The sequence below is a fragment of the Neoarius graeffei genome, chromosome 25 (assembly GCF_027579695.1).
Source record: "Neoarius graeffei isolate fNeoGra1 chromosome 25, fNeoGra1.pri, whole genome shotgun sequence".
Lineage (NCBI taxonomy): Eukaryota > Metazoa > Chordata > Actinopteri > Siluriformes > Ariidae > Neoarius > Neoarius graeffei.
Window position 1 is genome coordinate 17,918,578 of NC_083593.1, and position 24,784 is coordinate 17,943,361.

General features: G+C 43.4%; 1 protein-coding gene and 1 pseudogene across 1 annotated transcript in view; one reads left to right on the top strand and one right to left on the bottom strand.

Annotated features, from left to right (window-relative positions):
• The window catches only part of tiam1a (TIAM Rac1 associated GEF 1a), a 178,012-nt gene that overhangs the window by 23,865 nt on the left and 129,363 nt on the right, over window positions 1-24,784 (bottom strand). The window contains exons 16-19 of the mRNA XM_060908541.1: window positions 4,052-4,264; window positions 3,638-3,706; window positions 1,588-1,713; window positions 1,355-1,463 (exon numbers count right to left, since the gene is read on the bottom strand). Coding sequence (XP_060764524.1) covers window positions 1,355-1,463; window positions 1,588-1,713; window positions 3,638-3,706; window positions 4,052-4,264 — 517 coding nt within the window. The remainder of the gene's footprint in view (window positions 1-1,354; window positions 1,464-1,587; window positions 1,714-3,637; window positions 3,707-4,051; window positions 4,265-24,784) is intronic.
• Window positions 12,880-16,995, top strand: LOC132873762 (intraflagellar transport protein 88 homolog; annotated as a pseudogene).

Genomic DNA, 24,784 nt, shown 5'->3' on the forward strand with positions numbered 1-24,784 from the left:
CTGGGTGAAATATTTTGACAAAATTCAACAGTTTAATGGTGGCACCAGGAGCTCAAAGTTATGGAAAAAGCTGCTATTTTATGACTTTTATGACAAAATTTCAATCACTTTTCATGAAACATTATGGCACCTTATAGAGTATACCAAATATCTTAGATACACATTTTTAGTACATATTCTAAATATATTATCAAGCACAGTTTGAGTTTTAGCTGTTCATTGAATCATTGTTCAACTACTTTTAAACAACACAAATGTATTATGAATCACATTAATGCTTCTCAATCCCTTGCAAAGGTTCTTAACATGATCTCTGGCTCACAAGAAATCAATAAATGGAGTCCAACATTGTGATTCAAACCTTACGCGAAAACATAAAATAAGCATTTTTTTGGCAAAAAATGAACCTCATGATGCCACCATTAGACTTTTGAATATGGTCAAAAAATTTTACAGGATGTCTTTATTGGTGAAAAGGAACACCCAAACAAAAATGCATCAGATTTTATGAAAGTGAGGGCAACTGATGCACCCGAGTGTCGATAATTGTAGCCGCCATTCTAGTTACCTTTCATCATTGGTTACTGCAGTGTTGCTTTCTGACCTACACACTGACATGTATGTTCACAGTTCAGCAATACAACAAAGATATTAAGGTACTGTATTTAAAACGTCCTTTATTCAGAATATAATTAGGGAGGGCTGCTGAACACCTGGCTGAACACTTTTCATTTTTTTTCTTTTCTACTCTCCATCTGTACTTCATATGCTGCCAAGTATCATGAATAGCTATGCCATGAACACCGTGCCAAGCACCGAGTCAGAAAACAGCAGTTAGGGTCTAGGATAAACATTCTAGGATGTTAGGCAGGGAGATATATTTTTAGGTGTCTTTAATTATTTAGCATTTGACATGGTTTTTGGGCTGATTATCATTAACCTCCAAAGTCCCATGGTCACTGTCAAGTCATTGGCAACTCCCACCCACTTGCTTGCTAGTTCTTTGTAACAGTATCACAATTAGAAACCAAAGTGAAGGCAACATGCTTCCATCGAGACACGTTAAGCCAGCTATGGAATCTTTTTGAACTTTTGATCATGCAACTTCAGATAACAGCTAAACACACCCGAATCTGTCTGCATATTTGCATACTCAAGCTCACACATGCCCGCAGTTGTTGTTCTGAATGATGAAGCAGCAAGAACTGCCATGCTTCTTGCCCAGTGAGCATGACCAATTATTTTCATTTGGCCTCCAGGCCAAGGTTTTAATTAACATAAAAACAGTCAAGTTTTCTGGCACAGTGATCTAAGGACTAAAAGGGAAATGAGGGTTAGCGTTGACTGGGTTTACCTTTGGTAAGGACTTTAGGGACTTTTGTATGGCTGGCACAGAAAGCGCTGTAAATTTTGAAGCGGTCTGCATAGTAAAGGAAAGAACCACCAAGAGAGAACAGCACTTTCTGTGGAGAAAGAGGAAGATAATTTACTCCAACAACGGACATTTTTGTTTTAAAATGACGTTATCTACAGATAACGAATGATATCCAGTCCTTTCGAAAAATTCTGATGGTTTGACAATAGCACCTTGAACTGATCCACTCTCTCAAGCTTGTCTAAATCTGGAACCAATCTTGTTCCATCTTCCAGAGTCTTGAGAAACTCCACTTGAAACTCCACCATCTCTGGCAAGTTCCCAAAAAGCACGTCCAGCTGTAAACATACACAGACAACACATCAGCATCCAGCATTGACCTCTCTGCAAGCGTTCCAGCCTTAAATCAATGTAAGCCATGTACAACAAGATTGAGCGGAATAACTCTTATTCTACCCACATTCACTGGATTTTGAGAAACACAGCATTTTTATTTTTTGCAAATTCGATAAATAAAAACTTTATACAAAACATCAGACAAAACTTCTGCTTAGAATGTAAACAAACCAGCAAAATGTCAGTAGCAATTTGTGAAAAATGCTAAAATAATAATTCTTGAAAAATAAATAAAGATACGTTCTGACCATCAAATACTTTTATTCCATATTTTGTTGTTTTTTGTATTTTTTTATGGTTTTCTTCTTCTTTACGGTTTTTTTTGGCAGTTGGCAAACCAACTTGAAGGTGCATTGACTGGGCTGGAGTTTGGAACAGGAGATATTGGGGGGGGGAAACAAACAAACAAACAAACAAACAAACAAACAAACAATACTCTTTTAGCTATTTCTATTTCTTTTAAATACTTGACAATTTTTAGGGTTTTGTTTCCGAGTGGAGTTTTTATTTCTTCCTCAGCCGGTTCAACACGCTCTGCCATTTTGTTCTTCTCTACTCATAGTATACGAGCTGATAGCCTAGTAGTAGAGTAGCCAATCAGAGCGTGAGATTGCTCATATCCAGTGAATGTAGACAGAATATTATATATGACATGAGTGTTTTACTGGGAAATACACCACTCGTAGTTTTCATACAAGCTACATCCCAGACATGGAGAACCAAACCCGTGAGAAAAATGTCTATATGTCTCTCGGGAGGAAATCGATGAATTGTTTTGATAAATTTGGGTACTTTTTGTTTGTAAATGTATCTATATAATAAAAAAATGCCACACGTTGGCTTGAAGATATGAAGTTTATCTTCTCGTGTTGAAAAACTCGCATTTTTTCATACAAAATACATCACTGATCTGAGTGACACATTTTCGGATATTTCACTCTGATGACATCACTCCCAGTGTTTTCCCGCTGACTGGATGCTTGTTGTCAAAATGGTAAACCGATTCAAAATTAAAATTCTTTTGATTAACTTGCATATTTTTTTTTTATTTTTTTGTGGATGTGCCCATCTATATAACCAGCGGCAAAGTTTGTTTGTTTGTCTTGAGCCAACGGCGCCATTTCTTGACGGATTTTCACCAAATTTGGCAAGTAGGTCCAGAGATGACCTGGAATTTTGAAGATATAAACAAAATTCATGTATGGGCCCCAGGGAGGTCCATGGGGGGGGGGGGGGGGGGTGCACAACATCCACCCACCCCCTCCCTCAATCCCTTTCACGTTATATTTATCAACACAAACTCTCGACGGCTCTTCACTAAACATGGCACGTAGGTACAGGAGACAGCCACAATTTGGCAGAACTCAGAAATTCCATATTTGGGCCCCAGAGGGTCCCCGGTGGGCTGCTGGGTGGTGGATGTTTGGATTTTTGTTTGTCTTGGGTTAGAATCACCATTTCTCGATGGATCGTCACCAAATTTGACATGGAAGTCTGGGGGCAACCCAGCATTTTGCAAAACCCAGGCAATACCGGGTAACCTGCTAGTATAATATAAAGAACATTACACGGTGGCATGAAGGATAAGAAGTTTATCTTGTCATGTTAAAAATATTTTCACTCATTCACCTGGACCACTCGAAGATAAACTTCATTATCTTCACGCAACCGTGTAATGCCCCCCCCAATATTTTTAATTTATATAATATCTTTGCTTTCTTTTTTTTTAATAAAAAAATATATATTTTCAAGAACATATTGTACAGATCATGCCATGCATTTCATTACTCATCATGTTTGAGAAATGACTGAGTCACATTATACGAGTTTTACAGAACTTGGTCTTAGGTCACTTTTGGCACCCACCTCATCCTGTGAGAGGAAATTTTCTTTCTGCAGAGGAGTCAGGTATCTCTCGATCAGAAAATGTAGGTCCTATGAAAAGACAAAGTGAGGTGATGCAAAACCAAGAAAGAGAGATATGTTTTGGCTTCATCAGCAATTCCAGATGTTAAACTAAATAACCAGAATGTCGCTATTGTTTTTGCCTGCAACCACAACATGAAATAATCAGGATCGAACCAGGCACCCCAACAAGAGTTATTTATACTTCCTTATTCTTCAGTCACTTGCTGAACACATTCAGTAAATATAGTTCTCTGACTTGATAGATGTGTCCACAATATACTGATGTGTCACATGCACCAAGACAGCAAATTGCAGCAATGCAACTCGTTCAGTTGCTTTTGTATTAAAGGTTTATCTTTAGCAGGGTCTGACCTTCACATAGGTGCGCTCAGTGTCCACCAGCTCACTTATAACCTTGCGCAATTTGTCAGCATCAGAGAGCTGGCGCTGGGTAGAAGGTACAAGCACTGGAGATATAGGGCTGTGTACACACGACGAGGATGAAGATGAAGAAGACGATGCAACAGGCTCGGCAGGATTCATGTCATGAAGGCTGCGGCAGAATGCAGTCATTTGTTCTGTACTCTGGAGAGAGAGAGAGAGAGAGAGAGAGAGAGAGAGAGAGAGAGAGAGAGAGAGGAAAAAAAAAATCATGAGAGCCAAGACATTCTGAATCTTTTTCAGGTTCAGGCCTCACTGGAGGAGGACTAATTTAATTGGTCAAACGCAAAAATCTCATCTCATTATCTGTAGCCGCTTTATCCTGTTCTACAGGGTCCCAGGCAAGCTGGAGCCTATCCCAGCTGACTACAGGCAAAAGGCGGGGTACACCCTGGACAAGTCGCCAGGTCATCACAGGGCTGACACATAGACACAGACAACCATTCACACTCATACCTACGGTCAATTTAGAGTCACCAGTTAACCTAACCTGCATGTCTTTGGACTGTGGGGGAAACTGGAGCACCCGGAGGAAACCCACACGGACACGGGGAGAACATGCAAACTCCACACAGAAAGGCCCTCGCCGGCCACGGGGCTCGAACCCGGATCTTCTTGCTGTGAGGCGACAGCACTAACCACTACACCACCGTGCCGCCCCAAATGCAAAAATTTAATTTATTTATTTATTTGAAATTACAAGGGGCGGCACGGCAGTGTAGTGGTTAGCGCTGTCGCCTCACAGCAAGAAGGTCCGGGTTCGAGCCCCGTGGCTGGCGAGGGCCTTTCTGTGTGGAGTTTGCATGTTCTCCCCGTGTCCGCGTGGGTTTCCTCCGGGTGCTCCGGTTTCCCCCACAGTCCAAAGACATGCAGGTTAGGTTAATTGGTGACTCTAAATTGACCGTAGGTGTGAATGCGAGTGTGAATGGTTGTCTGTGTCTATGTGTCAGCCCTGTGATGACCTGGCAACTTGTCCAGGGTGTACCCCGCCTTTCGCCCGTAGTCAGCTGGGATAGGCTCCAGCTTGCCTGCGACCCTGTAGAAGGATAAAGTGGCTAGAGATAATGAGATGAGATGAGATAAATGCTGGTCATCAGATGAAAAAAAAATTTAGTAGCATTATTTGATTCTTTCTTAAAGAACAATTTCAACTCCTAGCAGGTAAAGAGACCGTTTAACAACTTTGATGTAACTAGTGAGCTTGACATTACAATATAACTCTAAACACAATTCCACACATCAGAAAAAGTAAAAAATAGCATTTTAGGAACATACATTAGCATTTAAATGAAATCTCAGTGTTCTCCCCAGAATTAAAATAAAGCCCTAACTTTTGGGTGGCCGCATTTTGAAAAAAATGGAGCCCATTTGGTGGCATCTGGTGACTTTTAGGAGGATTTTATGGTGGTACTGACACGGTCACTTTTTACTGTTGACATGGTTGAAAAGGTTGCTACAACAAGTGGAGGTCTGTGACGCTGTAGTTTGCAGCATGGGGTTCACATGACCAATAAATCAAGTCATCATCTGACAACAATGTATTATATAATAATCCTGTTTTATTTTCTGAACCACTGCCACAACACCACTACTCAAATTTTAAATTAGTTCTGTTGCAGTTAAAAAATAAAATAAAATAAAAACCTCCTGCGGGGTGGCATGGTGGTGTAGTGGTTAGCGCTGTCGCCTCACAGCAAGAAGGTCCGGGTTCGAGCCCTGTGGCCGGCGAGGGCCTTTCTGTGCGGAGTTTGCATGTTCTCCCCGTGTCCGCGTGGGTTTCCTCCGGGTGCTCCGGTTTCCCCCACAGTCCAAAGACATGCAGGTTAGGTTAACTGGTGACTCTAAATTGACCGTAGGTGTGAATGTGAGTGTGAATGGTTGTCTGTGTCTATGTGTCAGCCCTGTGATGACCTGGCGACTTGTCCAGGGTGTACCCCGCCTTTCGCCCGTAGTCAGCTGGGATAGGCTCCAGCTTGCCTGCGACCCTGTAGAACAGGATAAAGCGGCTAGAGATAATGAGATGAGATGAGAAAAACCTCCTGCAGACTGCATTTACTGCACAAATGGCACAATCTTGAGTAGCACCTTTATACTTAGGCCTACTTAATACTTCAAACACCTTTAAGCACCTGGACATCTTCAGTTTCAGACAGATCTCCTGTGTCAACAACGTCTTCGGTTTCACTTCTTTTCCTCTTCTCTTTCTGGCTCTTCTGTCCTACCCTCACTTAGCTGTCGAAAATACGACACTGTGGGGTGCTGAGCGCCATTCACACCTCTTTTCGGCATGACTGAAACATGGAGACGTATACCCACCACACAAAAACCATAAACCATGATCTCGCTGTGCATTGAAGCATCATGGTACCAGCGCAGCAGCAAAGTGATTGAGGGCGTTTGTTGTGATTGGGTATTTCCCAGGGGTATTTCCTGTCTGCCTGAGTGCATCATGGCAGCAAACCAGCCCAAAACCCACTGATTTTCCTTCAAAATATGCCCCAAACATCGCAAGGTAGGAATCTGACATGATTTTTTTCAATGAGTGTCAGAGCAAATAAAATAGTGTGTTGGCAAATTTAAAGCATGTCGGCATGAAATTAAAGCGTGTCGGCCCTGACACGCAAAAGCGCTCTGGGGAGAACAATGAAATATCTTGGATTTAAAAGTAATGGAGCAAATGGTGTTGAATAGACCCTGTGGATATGTCAATTTAATACAAAGGCTTCTGAAACAACTTAAAAAGTCTGTTAATCTTCATTTTTAATGGTTAGTTCTTAAACAATACGTATCCAGAAGGACCAGCTGAAAGCCATTTTTAGATATTTGGACAGTTACTTAACAAGTACATAAATAAACCAACCTATTTGCTCATAATTTGGTTGTTGCCGCCCACTAGCTAATTCTCACCCTCTTATCACACAAAAGTTACCGACCAGGAAGGCTGGGGAACCATTATTCCTCTGAAATATGAGAAGTCAACTAATGGATCTTTTTCAGATTGCTGTCATGCCACGTCACAGTGCAGCTGAACATACTCAGAGGAAAGTGCTATCCACCCTCTTTCGCATACATTACATTAATGGCATTTAGCAGACGCTCTTATCCAGAGCGACATAAAGTGTACAATATACTCAGAGCAGCCTGGGGAGCAGTTAGGAGTTAGGGCCTCTGCATGCTCTTGCGACAAGGCTTTCGCAGATAGCTTTTCGCAGACAGTTGTAATTTATCGTTGAGCGGGGAGTAATAGGCGTGCACGATGTTATTCACTGCCACAACGCAAGGGGGCGCGAAGTCGCAAAATCGCTAGGAGTAGTTGGTGGGTGTGGTTAGTGGAGTGTTTATCCTCCGGTTACTTATAATGACTAGAACTGGAGTCGTATAGATGTACGTACTTCCTCACTTCCTCGATCAACCGCTCTTCATGCTGCTCCATCTTTGCTCGTGTTTTTAAAAATGGCGGTCGTGAAAACAAAACAAACCGGGAAAGTAGGGAAGCGGAAGTGCGTGTACAGCAGATGTAGAGTGGACCAATCAGAGCCCTCTTGTCTGCGACGCTGTCTGCGAGGCTGTCTGCGGTGGTCACAATTTTTGGGAGGTACACGCAGAGTGTCTGCGAAGGGGGGGGGGCTACGCAGATGCCATCTGTGACGCCATCTGCGAGGACTGGGTTGTCAGCATAAATTGGCCTTTAGGTGCCTTGCTCAAGGGCACTTGAGTCCCTTGGTCCAGGGAATCAAACTGGCAACCTTTTGGTCCCAAAGCTGCTTCTCTAACCATGGTTTCAGAGACACCAGAGAACCCAGCCAATTTTTATTCTCTTCTCTTGGAAAGCAGGATGTTGTGACATCATTGGGCTTTCCCAAACAATAGGGTATATTTCTTTTGTCCCACTTGGAGTAACAATGCCAGCAGCACTTACTGTGCGGGAAGCGTCTATCCGTTTACATAGTCTCTCATCTCATTATCTCTAGCCGCTTTATCCTTCTACAGGGTCGCAGGCAAGCTGGAGCCTATCCCAGCTGACTACGGGCGAAAGGCGGGGTACACCCTGGACAAGTCGCCAGGTCATCACAGGGCTGACACATAGACACAGACAACCATTCACACTCACATTCACACCTACGGTCAATTTAGAGTCACCAGTTAACCTAACCTGCATGTCTTTGGACTGTGGGGGAAACCGGAGCACCCAGAGGAAACCCACGCGGACACGGGGAGAACATACAAACTCCACACAGAAAGGCCCTCGCCGGCCCCGGGGCTCGAACCCAGGGCCTTCTTGCTGTGAGGCGACAGCGCTAACCACTACACCACCGTGCCGCCCTCCGTTTACATAGTAAATTGCAAATTTTCGATTGCCATGTACTAACATAAAAAGTATGTTCAGCTTTACAAGAGTTGGGTATTTTATAGGAAAACCCCCCTGAATTTTCAGAATATGCACTCAGATTTGCACGATATGAATTACTTTTGACACGGCAATCTTTTTTCTGAATGTTGACGGTGAAACCACTGGACACAGCCATGTTGGATTTTGGTCAAAAGCTGATGATGTGCCACCCCTGTGACATTAGACTCTAGCTCACTTTCTATTGGTCGACACTGGCTGAAATCGATACCAGAGGTAGGGAACAATCGTGATCCCTGGTGGGCCTTTTTGCAGTAATTTGGGTCAAACCGGAAGCCGACCAGAGACGGCAGAAGTTCTAATTACAGTCAATAGATGTATATCCTTCTACAGAAAACAATAAACATATTGGATTCTGGGGGATAGAGAAAAAAAGAGAAGGTTCAGGGATGTTAATCATATTGTTTTGAAGAAGCCACATTTGATTAGAAACATGTAATACATAGCGCTTTTGAGCGCCACCCTCTGAACAGTAACATGTGGAACTGTGCCACCACCTTTTGCCTTGTTGTACCATCGCATGCAATGTGTGTTTGTATGCCAATTAGGCGAGTTACAGAGAACAGAATACAGTCAGAGAGCACAGATTTAATACTTTAAAAGGAATCTGTGTAGATTGTTTTCCTTAATGATTTTTAGTTGGGTTTGAATGATTTGGTACAGTGACCAGCAAAGTACCTACAATCAACAGTTCTGGTCATGCCATTGTTCAGTTGTTGAAATTGATTTGAGTAGTTTACACTATCTCACTATGCAAATAATGCAATTAAATTTCAAAATAAATAAATAAATACTGGAGCAAGAGGTTATTTTTAAACTCTGAGCAATTGATAGAGGTTTTGGGTGCAAGAATTGCTCCTGAAGGTGCTTTACTTTACTTTCTCAAGATGAATGTATATATTGCTGGAAGCGGCCAAATAAGGCTGACGGAAAAAAAATTTCAAAAATTTGAAAAATTCAAACAGCTGTAACTTCTGTTCTATTTAACCTAGGGGAAAAATAAAACCAGTTTTCAATTCAGACCTTCATACCCTTTCTTTTGATATGCCACACGCCTTGATCACAACTAGATTTAAAAATGGCCTGTCATTGCTACTTGGAGCTCCCTTAAAGGAACAGTCCACCGTACTTCCATAATGAAATATGCTCTTATCTGAATTGAGACAAGCTGCTCCGTACCTCTCCGAGCTTTGCGCAACCTCCCAGTCAGACGCAGTCAGACGCGCTGTCATTCCTGTTAGCAATGTAGCTAGGCTCAGTATGGCCAATGGTATTTTTTGGGGCTGTAGTTAGATGCGACCAAACTCTTCCGCGTTTTTCCTGTTTACATAGGTTTATATGACCAGTGATATGAAACAAGTTCAGTTATACAAATTGAAACGTAGCGATTTTCTATGCTACGGAAAGTCCGCACTATAATGACAGGCGTACTAACACCTTCTGCGCGCTTCGGCAGCGGATTGATATCTGAGCTCCGTATCAATTAGGGGTGGGTATTGCCAAGGACCTCACGATACGATACGCATCACGATACTTGAGTCACGATACGATACTGCGATATATTGCGATATTCTACATAGTTCACTGAAAAATGTAAACGCATTATGCATCTTAAAATCCGAGTTGTATGTACATCAGATGATAGTGATAATTCATGGGACAAACTGAGTCAAAACAATGTAATTCTAATTATCCATGCCATTTTATTGTAACTATACAAGCGCAAGTTACAACATATTTGCAGGAACAACACACTGTCTGGAACACAGTGAAAAGTGCAGTGGGCATCTTAGTCTCCCTGAGCACGATTATGAAACAAAGTGCAGTGTGGGTCAGTGTCCACACACTGAAACTGAATTGAAACCTCAGTGAATCACGTTTCTTCTGAACTTTGAGTAAATACTCAAAATAAAATGCAGTGTCTCACACACACTAAAATTGAAAATGCAAAATAAAGTGCAGCTTCTTGCCTTTGGTCTTAAATGACAAAATTAAGTTCACAGTTACAGTAAGTCACACATCACTGAAGTAGATGGGAGGACTTTGGCGCTGTCCAGTGTAGTTTGCTTCGGGTTGGGTTTCGGTGGCTCCGGCTGAGCTAATATGTCGGGGTGGTGTCGTGCTAAGTAAGTTCGCAAGTTTGTTGTGTTACCTGAATATCTAATTGGAGTGAAACAGGTTTTGCAAAGTGAGTACTCTTTGTCCAGCTCACTGTTTTTTTTCTCCTTTCCTTTGGAATCCAAAGTGCCTCCAAACATCTGCCTTAAAGTTCGGCGGCGTCTCTAGGTTTACGTTAACAGCCATGCTTGCTTGTTTTTTTTTCCCTCACTGCAACCACCAGGAAAAAAAGAGAAGACGAAGAGTGCCTTGCAGTGAGGTAGCAGCACAGCGACACCTTGCGGAGCGGAGGTGCGGAAGTCGTACTGGATTTACAACCCGTCTGAAACATGATTTATTATTTGAAAAAATATCGATATTCAAATTTTGAGTATCGATATTGAATCGGAAGACAAAGTATCGCGATATATCGCCGTATCGATAATTTTGCCCACCCCTAGTATCAATGCACTGCCGAAGCGCGCAGAAGGTGTTAGTACACCTGTCATTATAGTGCGGACTTTCCATAGCATAAAAAATCGCTACGTTTCAATTTGTGTAACTGAACTTGTTTCATATCACTGGTCATATAAACCTATGTAAACAGGAAAAACGCGGAAGAGTTTGGTCGCATCTAACTACAGCCCCAAAAAATACCATTGGCCATGCTGAGCCTAGCTACATTGCTAACAGGAGTGACAGCGCGTCTGACTGCCTCTGACTGACTGGGAGGTCGCGCAAAGCTCGGAGAGGTACGGAGCAGCTCGTCTCAATTCAGATAAGAGCATATTTCATTATGGAAGCACGGTGGACTGTTCCTTTAACCCTCAAATGCTAAACTCCACTAAATTACTTTATCCACTAATTGCAATTTGTGTTACATATAAAAAGCATATAAATGTTGATTGAGGATATGCCTTGCGCTTCTTAAACTCCACTGAATCTAATGAGAATGTAAGTCCTGCTACACTGCAAAAAATGATATCTTAGCAAGTGAAAATATCTTGAAAATAGTTGAAACGATCTAGCATTTCTTATTCGAAGAAAACAAGACACCAATTTTGAGATTATTAAACCTAGTTCTAGATTGCAACAGACTTATTCTAAGATGTCTTACCAAGTGTAATTATCTTACTGCACTGGCAGATTATTTCACTTGATTATAGTCTAAATGTTCTCAAATTTATGTTTTTCCTTATATTAGGATGGCTAGTTTTTGCAGTGTAGTGCTTGATTGCCCCCATGTGCATGATTCTTATGAATGTGATTTTATCGAATATTTTTATGGTTCATTGGTAGCTGCATACAATTTATGGAACAAAAGGTCAAAGACAAAAATGTGGACTAGCATTTTTTTTTTTAAGTTTTACACACACACACACACACACACACACACACACACACACACACACACACACACACACACACACACACTCCCGACTCCAGTTAATTATAGTGAGTCATGTTTAAAGCAGAAAACTTCACTAACAACTGAAAATAGGAGCAGCTCAAAAAAAAAAAAAAAGTGACTTTGATATTGTTTTTAACTCAACATGCAGTCTTACATATTAGACAATGAAAAAAAAAATGGGTGGAGCGCCATGATTAATTTCAAATAACCTTTTGCTCTGGATATAACAACAACAACAACAAGATTTTCCCTGTCCAAACTAAAATATTTACGATTGTATCCTGAAATTCTCTGTATGTCATAGATAAAAGCTGAGTAGATTAGATTCGGTATCTAGTGCATTTACAGTAATTGAAAGAGAATGTTGCACGCACGCACACACACACACACACACACACACACACACACACACACACACACACACACACACACAGCTGAACTGTAAAGTTAAAGCTGAGAACAAAGCAAATAGCCAACAGAAAATTACATTTCTTAACGTGACCGTGCAGCGTGTAAATCTGTAAATCATATGCCTTAACATGCAAGACGACTTCTTCGAATCACTGCTCTGAAGAATTTTCCTCTGGGATATATGAGAGAGTTTACATGTGTGTGTTTATATTACTCCGGAGAATATCAAGGACGTGGCCTGTTTTCTTTTTGCTGCTCAGTAGAATAACTTTATTCAAAAGAGAGAGAGAGAAAGAAGATAGCTGTATCCAAGCAATGGCACAGCTTTGTGTACCCGTGTTAGCTTTTTTCTTTTTATCGTGAACTAATAGGCCACATTATCGTCACAAAAGCTGTAGCTTTTATTTGATTTTGTGCTCTTGTTAAAAGATCATGATGGAGAACGTTCATCTTGTGGTTGAGGATGAAGATCTGTATTCAGGTTACAGTGACTACAATCCTACATTCGACTCGGATGAGCTGGACAATGATATTGGCTTTCAGCAAGCTGTGAGGACGAGTCATGGCAGATGACCACCTACGACTGCAAAATTTCCTGGCAATGCTGTTGGTGGAAGACCCATAGGAACGTCTTTTGGCCTACGGACAACTGTGGGTTCATCAATGGGAAGGCTGGGGCAGTGCAGGATAGGGCTGCCTGTCCCATGACTGCAATGCAAGCAGCAGGATACTCATCCTCTGAGTAGACGGCTCTACTTTTGATCCATTTGGACAATCAAGAGGGCCAGCTCCTCCGTTAGAAGAAAAAATAAATAAATAAAGACACGCCAGAAGAGAAGATTAAGATATTGGAAAGGAAAGTGAATGACTTGATCGAGGAGAGCTGTATGGCCCATGCAAATGTTGAGTTACAGCTGGCTCTAGAAAAAGCCAAAGAAGCTGGTAGAAAAGAAGGCGTGTTGCTGAGACAAAGAGAGCAAACTGGCACTTATATCAATCTGGATTTAACCGATTCAGCGCTGTTTAATTTGTCAAATCAGGATGCTAACAATGACACGAACACAGAAGCCTTGAACACTTACCAGGTCGTTGTGAAGAACAAGATGTTCAACAATGCAGGCCAACTGAAATTGAACATAGCTAATATCTACTTTAAACAGAAGAACTACCCCATGGCAATTAAATTTTATCGTATGGTTTTGGATTGAATTTCTAATGTGCACACAGATGTTTATCCTTCGTTTCGAAGGTGATCATGTCCACTGGTCAGATTGAAGTCAATCTGGTGTGGACCCGAAAATGGCTGATGAGACCAATCCGGCCGAGGAACCCTCTCCCACAGGTAGGGCACCAGTGGGTGGGTGGGGCACAGGGGGTACTGGATGCTCTTGCCTTGTGAAGTTGATGCTTCGCAACAGCCATGGAGGTGTGCTGTTCTTCTGCTGCTTTGGCTCCTTGCCAGATGAGACCGCACCAGGCTGGTCGGTCTGCTGCCAGAGACTCCCAGGACTCAATGTCAGATGAGAAATCTTTCAAGGAGACTTTCAGATTGTCCTTAAAGCGCTTTCTCTGGCCACCGACAGAGCACTTGCTGTGGCTGTACACATGGATATGAGGATTAAGATTATGCAGAACATTGGTATTGCATTCGTATGCATGGGCCAGTACTTGGATGCCATAACCTCCTTTGAACGCATTATGAGTGAGCCCCAACATAAAGACAGGCTTCAACCTAATTCTATGCTACTATGCCATTGGAGACTAGCCTGGGAAATCCCATGCTGTTTTGCACAATCGTTCCGATCTGAAAAAAACTTTCGATCAAGCTGGACGGAGGGTCTAGCTTCTCTCATATTTGTCTTGCACAAACGGCAGTAATCGTTCGGTGCCATTGTTTTCCTATTTTTGTTTTGCCTTCTCTTTCTCTTTCCTTCTCTTCTTCGCCTCTTCGTCACTCTAACTACGTCACCGGATACAACTGCCATGATTGGCCATGGGCTACGTATACGCCAAATGATAGACATTCGCAACGTCCAATAAACGGCCGTTGACAATCGTAAACCACACCTCCCCTACGAGAAATTCAATAGGCGGATTCCAGACCATATTCCACTTGTGATATGGTCTGGTGTTAACCAGACTAATTGGAGACAGTAAAATGATGAAAAAATCTTTCCAGAAACTAGGCACTGCAACTGGGCATTGATGAGGAAGAGAAGTATATCCCTTCAAATGATGACCCCATACAAGCTTACTGACTGAAGCCATCAAAAACGATCAGCTTTTGAAGCTACGTTTACATTAGACCATATCTGTCTCGTTTTCTTCGCGGATGCACTGTCCGTTTACATTAAACCGCCTGGAAACGCCGGGAAACGGGAATCCGCCAGCGTCCACGTATTCAATCCAGATCGTGTCAGCTCCGGTGCTGTGTAAACATTCAGAATACGTGGATACGCTGTGCTGAGCTCTAGCTGGCATCTCATTGGACAACGTCACTGTGACATCCACCTTCCTGATTCGCTGGCGTTGGTCATGCGACGCGACTGCTGAAAAACGGCGCGGACTTCCGCCTTGTATCACCTTTCATTAAAGAGTATAAAAGTATGAAAATACTGCAAATACTGATGCAAATACTGCCCATTGTGTAGTTATGATTGTCTTTAGGCTTGCCATCCTTCCACTTGTAAGTGGTAAGTGATGTGCGCGGGGATCACACACACAGCGGCTCAGTCCCGAATCACTGCTTGTTCACTTCACTCGCGCGCTCTGTGAGCTGCGCAAGGCCGGAGTGCGCACCCTCCAGAGGGCACTCGCTGTTCAGGGCGGAGTGATTTGGAGCGCAGGATGCCTGCGGAGCCGAGCGTATCCGTGTATTGGTATTGCTGTGTGCACGCAAATCGTGTATTGTTGTTGCAGTGTGCACACTAATCGTTTTAAAAACGTTAATCTGATGATCCGCTGATACGGTCTAATGTAAACATGGGCTGAGTGAGAGAAAAGCTCTAGCTGAGAAGTACATCAAGACTTCAGCAAAGCTTATTGCTCCAGCCATTGAGTCCACTTTTTCAGCTGGTTTTGACTGGTGTGTAGATACGGTTAAAGGTTCACAGTATGTGGAGCTGGCCAATGAGCTAAAGATTAACAAAGCTACCACCTACCTGAGACAGAGGAACTTTAACCAGGCAGTGGACACGTTGAAAGTCTTTGAGAAGGGCAGTTGGGTGAAGAGTGCTGCTGCTATCAGCCTTTCCTTTCTCTACTTCTTGGAGAAGGATTTTGACCAAGCTGATCACTATGCTGAATTGGCCATGAATGCTGACCACTACAATCCTGCTGCCCTCATTAATAAAGGCAACACAGTGTTTATGAAGCAGAACTATGAGAAAGCAGCAGAGTTTTATAAACAAGCACTGCGGAACGATTCATCCTGCACAGAAGCTCTTTACATTACATTAATGGCATTTAGCAGATGCTCTTATCCAGAACGACATACAACATACCGTATGCAGAGCAGCCCAGGGAACAGTTGGAGGTTAGATACCTTGCTCAAGGGCACTTCAGCCATTCATGCTAGTCCAGGGAATCGAACCAGCAACTTGTTGGTCCCAAAGCTGCTTATCTAACCATTAGGCCATAATTTAGGGTTGACCGATAAGGAACTGGGGTGGCAGGAAGAAGCCCTCGACTGCTACCTGAAGTTCCATGCCATCCTTAGGAACAGCATTCAAGTTATGTATCAGCTGGCCAGCCTATATGAGATGTTGGAGGATCCTCACAGGGCTATTGAGTGGCTCATGCAGCTGATCATTGTCACTCCCACTGACCCTCATGTACTGGCCAAACTGGGAGAGTTACATGACAATGAAGGTGACAAGTTACAAGCCTTCCACTACTACTGAGCCCTTCAGATACTTTCTGTCAAAATGGTTGAAAGCATGTTATATTGATACAGTTTTGTGAAAAGGCAATTCAGTATTTTGAAAGTGTGACACTCATTCAGCCAAATCTTGATGTATGGCAGATGATGGTGGCAAGCTGTTACAGGAGAAGTGGAAATTATCAGCAAGCACTTGAGACCTATAAGGACATCCATCCATCCATTATCCGTAACCGCTTATCCTGTTCTACAGGGTCGCAGGCAAGCTGGAGCCTATCCCAGTTGACTATGGGCGAGAGGTGCGGTAAACCTTGGACAAGTCACCAGATCATCACAGGTCTGACACAGAGACAAACAACCATTCACATTCACACCTACGGTCAATTTAGAGTCACCAGTTAACCTAACCTGCATGTCTTTGGACTGTGGGGGAAACTGGAGCACCCGGAGGAAACCCACGCGGACACGGGGAGAACATGCAAACACCGCACAGAAAGGCCCCCGTCGGCCACGGGGCTCAAACCCAGAACCTTCTCACTGTGAGGTGACAATGCTAACTACTACACCACCATGCCCCCCCCCATAAGGACATTCACTGCAAATTTCCTGAAAACGCAGAATGTCTTCGATACCTTGTGAGGCTGTGCACAGACAAAGGAAAAAGTTAAAGGAAAAGTGGCGATTAAAATGTAATTATTGAGTAGCTCTTGATACTACTGTGCAATGTGCAAGAAAATTAAGGTACAGTTGTTAATTGAGTTTAGTGGACAAGCGCAGGTCGCTAATGATTGGTTAAAAACAGAGTGCTTTAAATTTTCCCTCCTGAAGGTCTAAACCCTGTCCCCATTTCCCTCGAGTGATTTTCCCTTCAAAATTTGCACTGACCAATGACAAAAATTCTCCTAATGTGCAAAATGTCAGGGATTAAGAGAGTGCAGTGGCTCAGAAAGACAGGCACACATTCGTACATGTAAATTAACCACTAAGGTGAGGACTGAAAAAAAGTTTTTCACAAAAATGATCATTATGATGATAATTAAGGTCAGTAGCCTCGATTTTAAGCAATAATTTTGTGAGCAGGCGGCACGGTGGTGTAGTGATTAGCGCTGTCACCTCACAGCAAGAAGGTCCGGGTTCAAGCCCCCTGGCCGTCGAGGGCCTTTCTGTGTGGAGTTTGCATGTTCTCCCCGTGTCCGCGTGGGTTTCCTCCGGGTGCTCCGGTTTCCCCCACAGTCCAAAGACATGCAGGTTAGGTTAACTGGTGACTCTAAATTGCCCGTAGGTGTGAATGTGAGTGTGAATGGTTGTCTGTGTCTATGTGTCAGCCCTGTGATGACCTGGCGACTTGTCCAGGGTGTACCCTGCCTTTCGCCCATAGTCAGCTGGGATAGGCTCCAGCTTGCCTGCGACCCTGTAGAACAGGATAAAGCTGCTAGAGATAATGAGATGAATTTTGTGAGCAATTGTGCGGGCAAAGGTCCTCACAACCAAAAAGGTTCTCACAAGAAAGGTGGGATGTCAATATCTGGTCCACACAAAGGGGGAAATACGAACACACACACACACACACACACACACACAAAATTCCATTAGAAGCAGCATATAGCCTGAGTGAGAGAAAAAACAGCTGTAACAACTGACAGATAGAATGCGAAATGGTTATGTTTTTGTAGTCTCATCTCATCTCATCATCTCTAGCAGCTTTATCCTGTTCTACAGGGTCGCAGGCAAGCTGGAGCCTATCCCAGCTGACTACGGGTGAAAGGCGGGGTACGACCTGGCGACTTGTCCAGGTCATCACAGGGCTGACACATAGACACAGACAACCATTCACACTCACATTCACACCTACGGTCAATTTAGAGTCACCAGTTAACCTAACCTGCATGTCTTTGGACTGTGGGGGAAACCGGAGCACCCGGAGGAAACCCACGCGGACACGGGGAGAACATGCAAACTCCGCACAGAAAGGCCCTCGCCGGCCACTGGGCTCGAACCCGGACCTTCTTGCTGTGAGGCGACAGTGCTCATCACTACACCACCGTGCCACCCGCTGTTTTTGTAGTATGGATTTATTTTGCTTTGTTATGGGTGGCATGGCGGTGTAGTGGTTAGCACTGTTGCCTCACAGCAAGAAGGTTCCAGGTTCGAGCCTCATGGCCGACAGGGGCCTGTCTGTGTGGAGTTTGCATGTTCTCCCTGTGTCTGCGTGGGTTTCCGCCAGGTGCTCTGGTTTCCTCCCAAAGACATGCAGGTTAGGTAATAACTTTTTACCCAGCCACTGGGGTTGCACAAGCCAGTGCCTACTTGGTGCTGGTCCCAAGGCTGGCTAGATTGGGGAGGGTTGTGTCAGGAAGGGCATCCGGTATTTAAAACAAACAAACAAACAAACAAAAAAAACTATGCCAAATCAGTTGGGGCTTGTCACAAGATCTGGCAAGACAGATGGATATTTGAATGCTGCCCAAATTAGGGCTGAAAATTGCCCATGGTGTAGGTGAATAGTTTTGTTTCACAGAACCGACAAAACGTCATTCAGATATCATTATATCATCCATCCATTATCTGTAACCGCTTATCCTGCACTGGGTCATGGGCAAGCTGGAGCCTATCCCAGCTGACTATGGGTGAGAGGCGGGGTACAGCCTGGACATGTTGCCAGATCATTGCAGGGCTGACACATAGAGACACACACAACCATTCACACTCACATTCACACCTACCGTCAATTTAGGGCCACCAATTAACCTAACCTGCATGTCTTTGGACTGTGAGGGTGTAGACACGGCTTTTCAGTTGCGGCTTCTTGGAGCAGTGATAGTACTACAGACAACATGCGTGTAAAAATAAAAAGAGTGGTTTATTTTCCAAATAACTCAAAACAAGCTCTCCATCATAGACGCGGACACACGGTTGAAAACTGTTTGCACTTCACCGCCCACCTTGCTACAACTGGGCTGGCTCTATATCACATGTTAACCAGACGTCTATCGATCTTTCAATTAGTCTGCCAGACAATTGGCTATGACATGGTAATCACGTTCATCACCAAACTAAACGTGGCAACGTATTCACTGTTCACAACTTTAAACCATGAATCTAGTATTTCACTAACAAATTGTATTGCATTGGAATCTTATCAACAGAAATAATTTAAATAAATTCATAAACTTAGAGTTCAAAAACGGCTCCAACAGCGGGAAACCAGAGCACCCGGAGGAAACCCACGCAGACACGGGGAGAACATGTAAACTCCACACAGAAAGGCCCTCTTCGGCCACTGGGCTCGAACCCAGAACCTTCTTGCTGTGAGGCGACAGTGCTAACCACTACACCACCCATTATATCATTAACATCTTAAATACTATATTATTAATTGTGTACAAACACAAGATTTTGATCCCTCAAACATGACAGTGATGTTGTGTTAAGGAATATAACACAATTTTATAATGCAACTAATGCAAAGTCATGCGTATAGCCTTATGATATAAACCTGGCATGAAATGAAAATTTACGACACAGATTTACGAGTGTATATTTCTCACTGGGGGGGCGACACGGTGGTGTAGTGGTTAGCACTGTCGCCTCACAGCAAGAAGGTCCTGGGTTCGAGCCCCGTGGCCGATGAGGGCATTTCTGTGTGGAGTTTGCATGTTCTCCCCGTGTCCACGTGGGTTTCCTCCGGGTGCTCCAGTTTCCCCCACAGTCCAAAGACATGCAGGTTAGGTTAACTGGCGACTCTAAATTGACCGTAGGTGTGAATGTGAGTGTGAATGGTTCTGTGTCTTTGTGTGGGCCCTGCGATAACCTGGCGACTTGTCCAGGGCGTACCCTGCCTCTCGTTCATAGTCAGCTGGGATAGGCTCCAGCTTGCCTACAACCCTGTACAGGATAAGCGGCTACAGATAATGGATGGATGGAAGAATATTTCACACTGGCTGTTAGGATATGACACCATAACTCAGGCCCCACCCAAGCCTATTTTACCCAGCCTGACCAACAGCAAACGTGGAACAGATCCACGAGGACAGCAGGAGCAAAGGACACATGTGGCTGCCAGCAGCGTGGCCTCTCTGCTAATACACAGAGACAGACTGACAGCCCATCACTGTCTCCTCGAAACTGCTCAGACAGCCACTGGAGAGTAGAACGAAAAGCAGCTGATACACTGACAGATCTTTTGGAACTACAGCAAGTAATTTTTCTCTGAGAGCGAGATCAAGAATAAGAAAATATAAAACCACACACACACACACACACACACACACACACACGTTCAAGACTTAAAAGGTCAAGAGAGGTTACGTAACATTCCCCATAGCACGCACCCATGCTCAGTCATGTACACACACACACACACACACACACACAAAGGTTGGCTCACCAGCTGCAGCATGTCATAGACAGATTCAGAGGAGCGCTTGGAGCTCCTGTTCCTCCGCAGCACAGACATGCTAATCCGAACGTATATGGGGTCACAACAGAACGACCCCTCAAAGAAGGACCAAACCCAGCTCCACCTTAGGCTTATCTCCTCACGAGAGCTGCTCAAGCGTGAGAATGAGACTCGTTGCTCTGATGAGACATGAAAGCCTGCCTTCTTCTTTAGTTCAGTGCCTTATCAGCAAAACGCTTTCTTCCCTACATCCCTTCCTCTCTCGCTTTGGCTCGTCTGTTCTCTGGATAGATTGAACAAGTGGCTGTGTTCGAGAGAGGGAGAGAGAGAGAGAGCGGGTGAGAGAATAATAACAATAATAATCCCATCTGGAGCAGGATGAGAGGGACAGGAAGGGAGGGGTAAAAGGCAGGAGAAGCTCAGCAGCGGCATGTCACTCGCCCCCACTTGCCCAGCAATGCACAGCTTATTGCTGCAAAAACACCAGTAATACTTCTGGTCACCATCAACAATAAGCTCAACAACAAGAGATCAGTGCGTGACTGTCGGATGCTCATTGATTCACTCCGACTTATCTTTTCTCCAGAAAGTGAGCGTCAATGAATTCCAGTGCGATTACTGTATATTGTAAATCAAGTGCTGTGAGTCTTGACATGCTCAAGTAACACCTTTATCGAGTGAGTTATGAATTGAATGTGTCCATGTACAACAGAGCTGTGCGTGGCACAAAAACAGGTTATACAAAGTAACAAGGTCTCCAGCATACAGAAGTAAGAAATTTCAAGAAAGGGCACTACGATCCAGAGACCCTCTTTGCAACGCTGTACAAAAACAACCAAAAGCAGTTCGAAAAAAAGTCGCAAATAAATTAGCATCTTTTAAACATGAACTGAAGCATGGTGATGATGATTATAGCCATTAGTTAAGGCAATGCAGAAAAATTGGCACACGCTACAAGTGCAACTGAAACTTTTGATCAGAAACCATATAAAAAGTGACAATCAAAAGTGCAAAATGGAAGGAAAAAAAAAATCCAGTAAGGTGGCCAAAACACAAACACTCAACTGAATATGAGCCATACCTCCATCCATGCACGTAGTACCAGCAATAAGTTCAAGGAAAACAATCAAAAGATGATGAAAAGGAGAATAAAATAAAGAGCGGTTGAAAGTATGAGAGCGAGAACGAAGCGAGCCCAAACGTGTTCGCGGGCTCTTGTGCTGCCAAAGGAATCTGAACTAGGATGGTTTTGTAGGTGTAGTTTTATACTCCAAAGTTCCCACCTCCTGACTTACACACACACACACACACACACACACACACACACACACACACACACACACACACTTAAGCAAAACTTGTCTGATAAGACAAGTGACTCAAGGGACAGGAAGACAAACACCTCCCAAGACAGCAGGGATGTCCTCTTATCACTTACTTCCATTTAAACCCTACGGTATATTACTAGAACAACAAACCTCTGCCCCCTGCCACAGATTCTGCTCGCAAACACCCCTTCAACATCTGACATGTCATCCTCACAGTCCCACACACACACACACACACACACACACACACATATACATACATCTCATCGTTCATTAACCAGGGCTTTGAACCAGAATTTTTTTCCTATTGGTTCGTTCCGAACAGAAACGGAATTTTAACGTTTCCGGTTTTGGGTTCCACCATTAAATAGACGTTCCCGAACCGGTTAGAACAAAAAAATTTCGTTCCCGGAACGGTTAATTACGTTCCCTGTCAGCTGTTTAACAAATGGCTATAAAATTATGTCTCTGTCTCATCCAGCTTAAGCCAAATGTAGGCTAATTCTATTACAGCCTTCATTAAATAAGATAAGAAATAATTCAAAACAATTATTATTTCAAATGTTGGCGATTTGGATTCTCAGTATGTCTTCCCATCTACACAAACAGAAAAAGTGCCAAAAATGAAAGAGAATTCGTTTAGTGCGTTACCAAAGGCTAGTCAGGCCCTATGCATTGATAGGCTAACAGAGGTTAACGTCATTTAATGTTCGCGAGCCTCTCATTAACGTGGACAAATATATTGATATCGTGTTTGAAATTGACGTTTTTGAATAACGATAGACTGCAATATTTACCTCTTATTTAAGATGTGGAGACGTGATAGTAGTCCACCCTCCCGCTCTCTCCATTCAGTCAGCGAACGTCACACAGGAAGTGAACCCCAGCGGGTCATAGAAACTTGCGCAGGAGAAGAATGACTTTTTTTATTTGTAGGCTACGGAAACTTTGAGGAACGAAATAAAAACTGGTATTAACTGGTTACCATTATTTTTAATAAGCGTTTCTGTTCCGGAGCATAAAAAATAATAAAGTTTCTGGTTTCATTTCTGTTCCATGTGAAATAGAAAAAGTTCCCGGTTTTCGTTCCTTGAACCGGTTCAAAGCCCTGCCATTAACACACTGAACTCAGGGACCGCACATCTCACTTTACCTCGCCGATTTGCACTATTCCACACTACCTCACCTTAACAGCTGCTAGTTTGTTTATTCTGCTTATTTCATGTTTACCTGCTATACCTCAAGTGCCCTTGACTGTTTGGTTATTTGTACCAATTTATGTGTGTGTGTATGAGTGTTTAGTTAATATCTAGAGTGTTTATACTGTTTATATTGTCTGTTTGAGTGTTTAGTCTGTCTTGTTCTTATCTAGTGTTTATACTGTTTATTTATACTGTTTATATTGTTTGAGTGTTTAGTCTGTATAGTTCCTATCTAGAGTGTTTATATTGTTTGTTGTTCAATTATTCTATTTTTATTTATTGCATTGCCAGTTTGCACCGTGGGTCAGAGAGGACTGATATTTCATCTGTGCTGTATGTCGAGCATGTATAGCATATTTGACAATAAAGTTGACTTGACTTGAAAAAAAAAAAAAAACATGCTTGACAAAAGAACCGAGCTGTAAACAAGACCCGCAAAAATTTACTGATCATTGTTCTGTTCATGGGCGGCACGGTGGTGTAGTGGTTAGCGCTGTCGCCTCACAGCAAGAAGGTCCGGGTTCAAGCCCCGTGGCCGGCGAGAGCCTTTCTGTGTGGAGTTTGCATGTTCTCCCCGTGTCCACGTGGGTTTCCTCCGGGTGCTCCGGTTTCCCCCACAGTCCAAAGACATGCAGGTTAGGTTAACTGGTGACTCTAAATTGACCGTAGGTGTGAATGTGAGTGTGAATGGTTGTCTGTGTCTGTGTCTCAGCCCTGTGATGACCTGGCGACTTGTCCAGGGTGTACCCCGCCTTTCGCCCGTAGTCAGCTGGGATAGGCTCCAGCTTGCCTGCGACCCTGTAGAAGGATAAAGCGGCTAGAGATGATGAAATGAAATGAAAGATTGCACTTCTTCCATTAGTACACTCCACTGTACACACTCGTATATGCAAATCAGCAGTGATCAACATCAGCACACTATAATAGATGTGTCATGTTCATTATGTCTTCTTATTAAATCAAGTCATTAGTTTTTGTTACAGACATGTAAAAGTTTTTTCCTTTACCTGACATGTTTCGACGGTGTAACTTCCGTCTTCATCAGAGGGTCACCCGGATGTTGGTGTGTGACGTGCTTTTGTAATCAGCTGATGTTACGGAGGCGTGCCAAAAACAGGCATACAACAACTTAATACCCACAGCCAGCATAACCCCCTGGATCTATGGCACACCAAAAATACATAAACCAGGAGCACCGTTACATCCGATTGTGGACAGTATCGGATCAGTCACCTACAACCTGTCTAAAGCGCTTGCGGAGATAATCAAACCACTGCTGGGCCAAACAGAACAACACTGCAAAAACTCAAAACAACTAGCAGAACAACTCAGTAAGATAAAAGTGGAGAAGGACGAAATTTTAATATCACACGACGTTGTCTCCCTATTCACAAAAACCCCGGTTGTACGATTTGCTACATTGCAAATCGTACAACAGCACCTCAAAACAGATAAGACTCTTGAGGAATGCACACAGTTATCAGTAGAAGACTTCAGTCAACTGCTCAGTTTCATTGCCACATCCACA